This window comes from Salvelinus alpinus, chromosome 28, assembly GCF_045679555.1.
Source record: "Salvelinus alpinus chromosome 28, SLU_Salpinus.1, whole genome shotgun sequence".
Taxonomy (NCBI): Eukaryota; Metazoa; Chordata; class Actinopteri; order Salmoniformes; family Salmonidae; genus Salvelinus; species Salvelinus alpinus.
The window spans coordinates 35,959,792-35,967,945 of NC_092113.1; the positions used below are offsets into that span (position 1 = coordinate 35,959,792).

Genomic DNA, 8,154 nt, shown 5'->3' on the forward strand with positions numbered 1-8,154 from the left:
TGTTTGTCCAGACACGCTCTGCCCCATTGACACAGACAGGACTCTCGGAGGAGGGGAAGGGGTATTATACGACTGAAAGGGGACCTCGAGAAGAATAGCCGGAGGAAAGAAAAGTTTATGGGAGGGGCAGAGACCGGTGGACAGCTGGCTGGTAGGACTGGCTGGTAGGACTGTGTGATGGAGCATGCTCTTGAATAATACAATGACATACAACTCAAATGCGTGACATGCATCCACAATTACATCACATTTTTTCTCATGCTATTTTGACTAGTTCTAATATATATATATATATATGTATATATACATATAAACGTATTTAAATTCAATGAAGGAGGAGGATGGATTGTAGAATACATTAAAATCAATTAAAAAAACCAACCCCCAGAGCACACAAATGCCCCACGGAGCATCTTGACCAGATCAGACCCGCGAGCATCCCTTCACTTGCCTGGTCGGGGCGGAGAGGGAGAGCAAGCCTGTCGCTATAGCTACCATGCCCTCCCCCCGCCTCATCACTCCAGATGGCCAGCTTTCTTCTCTCGTCCCGTGATGGAATGAAAAGATCGGCTAATTAAACAAAGTCCCATATCCCTGTGAAAGACCGAAGAGCCCTTGGGGAACAGTTGAGCGCAGGAGAGCTGGCCAGGCCAAGTATTGATTCTCACAGTTGTTGTCCCCTAGATTCTACAACACTAGGGTTATTTAAACGAGAATGTTTGTAATCGTTGAAATCTTTATTGCTAAAAAAAAAAAAGGAACAACTACAACAACAACAGACAAACAAACAATTGAATTAAACGAATAGGACTAATACACATAACATCTGCCATTATGGGGGTTTAGCTATATGAGTAACAACTAAAAATAGAAAATAACTGCATTACATACAGAGAATTCACAGTTTCAGTCATTGGCCTGTGTCCAATAGTGGAGTAACTTAACATATGGCCTTTGAAAGAAATTAACAAATTAAAATGAACACACACACCACATTTTGACGCCATGCTGCTGTAAACCAATTGCGTGTGTTGAATACAGACTTCAAAACTAAAAGTGAATAATTTTTCTAGTAATATTATTTTAAAAAACGTAGAAAAAGAAAAACATCTATTCATAAATAAAATAAGATATTTGTCCTTAACATACACATTGTTTACAGTAGACCGAAACTCAGCAAAAAAAAGAAACAGCCCTTTAGCAGGACCCTGTCTTTCAAAGATAATAAGTAAAAATCCAAATAACTTCACAGATCTTCATTGTAAAGGGTTTAAACACTGTTTCCCATGCTTGTTCAATGAACAATAAACAATTAATGAACATGCACCTGTGGAACGGTTGTTAAGACACTAACAGCTTACAGACAGTAGGCAATTAAGGTCACAGTTATGAAAACATAGGACACTAAAGAGGCCTTTCAACTGACTCTGAAAAACACCAAAAGAAAGATGCCCAGGGTCCCTGCCCATCTGTGTGAACGTGCCTTAGGCATGCTGCAAGGAGGACTGCAGATGTGGCCAGGGCAATAAATTGCAATGTCCGTCCTGTGAGATGCCTAAGACAGCGCTACAGGGAGACAGGACAGGACAGCTGATCGTCCTCGCAGTGGCAGACCACGTGTAACAACACCTGCACAGGATCGGTACATCCGAACATTACACCTGCGGGACAGGTACAGGATGGCAACAACAACTGTCCGAGTTACACCAGGAACGCACAATCCCTCCATCAGTGCTCAGACTGTCCGCAATAGGCTGAGAGAGGCTGGACTGAGGGCTTGTAGGCCTGTTGTAAGGCAGGTCCTCACTAGACATCACCGGCAACAACGTCGCCTATGGGCACAAACCCACCGTTGCTGGACCAGACAGGACTGCCAAAAAGTGCTCTTCACTGACGAGTCGCGGTTTTGTCTCACCAGGGGTGATGGTCGGATTCGCGTTTATCGTCGAAAGAATGAGAGTTACACTGAGGCCTGTACTCTGGAGCGGGATCGATTTGGAGGTGGAGGGTCCGTCATGGTCTGGGGCGGTGTGTCACAGCATCATTGGACTGAGCTTGTTGTCATTGCAGGCAATCTCAACACTGCGTTACAGGGAAGACATCCTCCTCCCTCATGTGGTACCCTTCCTGCAGGCTCATCCTGACATGATCCTCCAGGATGACAATGCCACCAGCCATACTGCTCGTTCTGTGCGTGATTTCCTGCAAGATGGGAATGTCATTGTTCTGCCATGGCCAGCGAAGAGCCCGGATCTCAATCCCATTGAGTACGTCTGGGACCTGCTGGATCGGAGGGTGAGTGCTAGGGCCATTCCCTCCAGAAATGTCCGGGAACTTGCAGGTGCCTTGGTGGAAGAGTGGGGTAACATCTCACAGCAAGAACTGGCAAATCTGGTGCAGTCCATGAGGAGGAGATGCACTGCAGTACTTAATGCAGCTGGTGGCCACACCAGATACTGACTGTTACTTTTGATTTTGACAACCCTTTGTTCAGGGACACATATTCCATTTCTGTTAGTCACATGTCTGTGGAACTTGTTCAGTTTATGCCTCAGTTGTTGAATCTTGTTATGCTCATACAAATATTTACACATGTTAAGTTTGCTGTAAATAAACGCAGTTGACAGTGAGAGGATGTTTCTTTTTTTGCTGAGTTTATGTATTTTCACTCACATTCTTTATATGAAACCTACTGACTAGTTTTCCTACATTGCTTATTTGCCTTTTTCCACACAGTATAACAGTCCAGCAAGAGATGCATATCAGTCCTAGGAGTAGTCTTTTCAATAACTTGCTGCAGTGAAGTTGGTCCTCATCATATAGCTGTAGGATATGGATCGCAGTGGAGGCTGGTGGAGGGAGAAACAGGAGGATGGATTCATTGCAATGGCAGAACCATTGTGGTGAGGGAGGTGAACAAGTGCACTCTTTGGACTCTTGGGTGAAGAAACTGGCCGCAGCCAGGGCCTCCGTGGTGAGAGGCTGCGGGGGCTGATGGGAAGGGACGGAACGTCAAGTGGTCGTCACTGCCCAGACATCTGTGTGCGCCTCAGGTTGTCCTTCACGCGTACAAACTCAGGGACTTCTCTCTCCTGCTCCTCCCGGCGCCTGATCTCCTCCTGCTCATACTGAAACATGACAGTAGATTAATTTCAAACATGGTCATAACTCTCTGCTGTTTTTGTAAATAGTAAATACACAATTTGTTTTTCTCCCGCTTATTGGTGTTTTATTACATAGTGTGTGGATGTGTGTTTGGCGTGTGTGTGTGCCTGGTGTGTGTGTTTGGAGTGTGTGTCTGGTGTGTGTGTGTCTGGTGTGTGGCGTGTGTGTGTGTGTGTCTGGTGTGTGTGTGTGTCTGGTGTGTGTGTGTGTGTGTGTGTGTCTGGTGTGTGTGTGTGTCTGGTGTGTGTGTGTGTGTGTGTCTGGTGTGTGTGTGTGTGCGTCTGGTGTGTGTGTGTGTGCGTCTGGTGTGTGTGTGTGTGTGTGTGTCTGGTGTGTGTGTGTGGTGTGTGTGTGTGGTGTGTGGTGTGTGTGTGTGTGTGTCTGGTGTGTGTGTGTGGTGTGTGTGTGTGTGTGTCTGGTGTGTGTGTGGTGTGTGTGTGTCTGGTGTGTGTGTCTGGTGTGTGTTACCTCCAGCAGTATCTGCTGTCTCTTGCGTAACTCAGTCTCCAGTTCCAGAGGAGGCTGTAGAGCCAGTTCCTGCTCTCTGTGCTGCTCCAGCCTCCTCTGTTCCAGGACTCGCTTCAGCTCAGGCTTCTCTCCTGGCAACAGACCTCTAAGTGGGCACAACAGACAACATATTCAGACATATTTACACTACTGCGCCAAGCTGGCCTGGATCCATCATAGTTGCTGGAAAGGACAATGTGAAACTAAATATCTAAGCCAGAAGAACGGTTCAGGTTGGCATGATTTAGGTGAAAAGAGTATTACATGCAGGGGGCTCAGTATCTCTCTCTCTCTCTCACACACACACACACACACACACACACACACACACACACACACACACACACACACACACACACACACACACACACACACACACACACACACACACACACACACACACACACACACACACACACACACACACACACACACACAATATGTCTATAGCGTCATCTACAGTACTCAGTGTAAATCCTGGCATGCCATTACACTATGTACTGCATGTGTACAGAGGCACAAAAAAAGTTCAAATTAACACACACACACACACACACACACACACACACACACAAACACTACCACTCGGTCTGTCCTTGTGGTGCTGGGAATAAAGGCAGCATAGTTTAATAATACTAGACCTACACTCAGACACTGTTATCTCTGCACCTTTCATTTAGTCTATGCTTCAGCAGATGAGATCTTTCTTAAAACTTTGGAGACGTATAATAGAGCCTTTTGTTGATTTCTGTGTATATTGTAAGTTGTATGCAAGTGTTTTATTTCAACCCCACCGTTTGGTGCTGACCAACAGTTCGCGGTGCAGGTCGTGGTGACTGGGTGTCTCCACCGTGGAGCCGTTCAGCTTCACCCTGGGCTGCTGCAGCTGGGACTGGCTCACTTCCTGGACCTCACTACACTCTGTAGACTGCCGGGACAGGACGTCGCGGCACACATAGTTCTCTACAGGAGAGAAAAGGGTAAAATATATATATCTGAGAATTTGGCAAGTTGAGCGTTTTTCCAGATCTGTTTATGCGCTTGCCAACTCCAACGCTGTCATTGTCAGATACTTCCACAAGTTGTCAAGAGAGCAAAAAAACAGACAAATCAAATCTAATTTTATTTGTCACATGCGTCGAACATCCTAGACCTTACAGTGAAGGGTCCAGCTTACTTACAACTCAGGCTACCACAAGTCAACTTGTACCATCAAATCTGAGATCACATCATTTCTGAATTGAATCAGTCTTAGCTGTTACTATAGATGTACCTTTTCTATGGTGCCGAAATCCTGGCCGCTGAGGAAGCACCTGAAAGGTGAGAGAGAAAAGAAAGGAAATCGGCCATTAATTAACTCCAGCAGAGTATAACAAACATTGTACTGCATGGAGTCTAGTAATATGATACAGTAGGGAACCACACATCCGCACCACACAGTACCAAGGGCATGGTGTAAAACATCAGAGAGCTAACGGAGAAATAAGTATTGAACCACTGACAATGAACCACATAGGTGCATTTTGTGGAGTGGAGTCTGAACATCCTTTCTGATCACCAACTCAAGCATCTGCTCAGAAACACTGGATGTCTGGGTAATAGTTTCCTATAGTGTAAAACATCTTCCGTCACAGCACATTTTAATCAAACAATGTGCTATGTAATCATGTCTTCCCCGTGTTAATCAAGCTGCTTGTTGATTCACCCCGTGGGATCTAGGTTGTGTAATAAGGGATAGAAGAAGAGCAATCCCCGGCTAGGCTGCCTGCTGTGTTACTAACGCTGAAGAAGAAGAGCAATCCCCGGCTAGGCTGCCTGCTGTGTTACTAACGCTGAAGAAGAAGAGCCATCCCCGGCTAGGCTGCCTGCTGTGTTACTAACGCGTGAAGAAGAAGAGCCATCCCCGGCTAGGCTGCCTGCTAGGTTACTAACGCGTGAAGAAGAAGAGCAATCCCTGGCTAGGCTGCCTGCTGTGTTACTAACGCGTGAAGAAGAAGAGCCATCCCCGGCTAGGCTGCCTGCTGTGTTACTAATGCATGCCGTCTCTATTTAGTCAAAGTGCTGTCACACGGAGGGAGCTCCTGTCAGAGCGCCAGGTCTTATTAACGGTTTGGCTCTAGACTCAAGGTTACCAAGCTTTCCCAGTCCCGTCCATTCTCAAGCTCATCATCATCATCATCACAGGAGCTTCAACTAAGGAGCTTCAATGTCATCATGATAATAATGCCATGGCAACCATCTGATGACAAAATCAACAAATATAAGGAGAAATCGTAGTATGCATGTGAAAACAAGCACCAAACTATTCGAACTGAACCACGTAACAGCCATGTAACAGCCTAATTATAAAACCTTTATGAAAGGGGACTTTATTGTAAAGTGTAACTATTGGAAGTATATAAATAGCTACCACAGCTGGTAGAGAGAATCAACTCATCACAAGACTGTCCCTACTAGTCCCGACACACAGCAGATTCCACTGTCAGCCACACCCAGTAGTTGAAATCAGATAACCCTACTCTCAGATATATAGTCACACTCTCCTTTGGAAGCAGGTCTCATGAACAGTATCATATTAACCAGAGGACAGATGGCAGACTGCAGTTGTCGTGACTGTTCTGTGACTGGCCTTTGACTCACAGACAGGCAAAGTAAAAGACAAAAACTAGCATCTTGCTCCAGGCCACAAACACTATGAACCCTGCAGGTCTACTACAGGTCTCTAGATAGTTTTTCGTGCTGGACTGATTATACTGCACCCATAATGTGTTGGGAAAAGACCGCTATTGGTCCTCCAGCCTATCAACTACCCAGCATGCTCTGTGCTGTGCCACGCTGTGCATGTATGTCTGTTTAGAACACGTCACTCTAAAGACTGTCAGGGACTATCTGCTATCTCTGGAACCAGTGTTATAAGCTGTACTGTCCTATTGCCCCCTCCCTCCCTCCCTGACCCATTTTAAAACCCACTTGGCTACCTCGTGGCCACCAGTGGATAACATCCGTGGTCGGACCTGAAGTGATTTTGATCATGGTCTGTAGGCTATAATTAACTCAAAGCCCATTGCTTGGTTATGACAGAAGGATAGACAACACACAAGTGATATAACATAGATAAATCCAAAGTAAAATTGGATTAAACAATGTAAAATTCTCCTAACTCAAAATGAAACATGTTATATAAACTTGATTATATTGAGTGATTATCCCTCATAGCCTGGTTCCTCTCTAGGTTTCTTCCTAGGTTCTGGCCTTTCTAAGGAGTTTTTCCTAGCCACCGTACTTCTACACCTGCATTGCTTGCTGTTTGGGGTTTTAGGCTGGGTTTCTGTATAGCACTTTGTGACATCAGCTGACGTAAGAAGGGCTTTATAAATACATTTGATTGATTGATTGATCTCTTATCCTTTGCCAAAAAAACACCAACATACACCTCCAGTCTACTGCAAAGAAATCCACATATGTCTGTCTGAAATCTTTTAGATTGCTCAAATCTTTTGATTGTTTGGATCAATCCACAAACTGTCTGTAATGCTGTACTACTGATTAAGTATAGGCACAGTAGAGTTGTTTCTCTACAATATAACCCCATAACATTTTGACTATGCAGAAAGAAGCAACAGCATCCATAGCATCAATGCACAGTCAGCTTAGGTATCCATTCCTAGAAGGTCACAGATCAGTTTCTCTAATGTGTTGATCAGAATCACCTGTCACTGTCAGTCAACACCATAGAATTGAATATAACACTAATTTAATGTATCTCTATGGCCAGCACCCACCACCTATGACAGATGTCCAACAGAAAACCAGGCGTGACAGTTGAGCCACCAATTCAGAAAGGAGTTCAGACGATAATAAACAGACTCACTTTCTTTGCGTTGTATGACCCTTCCATGGCACGGTCGCTACGGTCCCCCGTTTCTATCACGCTACAAGGTCTCTCCCCTCTCTCTCTCTCTTATTCAATAGTCCATTGTCAAATGCCACACCCCTCTACACAGACAGGCGTCTGCTTCTTTGCAGCTCCTAAATCCAACATACTAGTGCTGTCGCTGAGGAGAAGACTGTACTGTTACAGTTGAATGATTTAAACTACCAGTCGTTGACACACAGTGGCAGTAGACAACCCCGATAATCCCATTATGCCATTCAAGATTAAGGTTACATCCCAAATGGAACCCTATTTCTTATATAGAACACTATGTTTAACCAGAGCACTGGTCAAAAGTAATCTACTACATAGAGACTAGGGTGCCATTTGGGATTCACTCCCCCCTAGATAAGGACGTGGGATTAGCTAATTGCCTTGGACATCAATGCTGCTTTTAACCACTACAAATTACAAAGGTAACGTAATGCAAAATGAACGAGTAGAGTTGCTATGCTGCTTTTATTAAACCAAAATAACATGGCATTGATGGCAGTCCCCTTGGCAGCTTTGGGAGTCTACCCCTTGACGGCTGAGCCCTTTACTGCTGT

General features: G+C 45.0%; 1 protein-coding gene across 1 annotated transcript; it reads right to left on the bottom strand.

Annotated features, from left to right (window-relative positions):
• Positions 1-722: 722 nt before the first annotated feature.
• On the bottom strand, positions 723-7,752 carry LOC139557775 (protein FAM107B-like). Its single transcript, XM_071372947.1, has 5 exons — positions 7,544-7,752; positions 4,946-4,985; positions 4,467-4,635; positions 3,634-3,778; positions 723-3,128 (listed from the first exon to the last, which is right to left on the bottom strand). Exons 1-5 carry the CDS (start codon positions 7,568-7,570, stop codon positions 3,024-3,026), a joined length of 486 nt encoding a protein of 161 aa, XP_071229048.1. The 5' UTR covers positions 7,571-7,752; the 3' UTR covers positions 723-3,023.
• Positions 7,753-8,154: the final 402 nt, after the last annotated feature.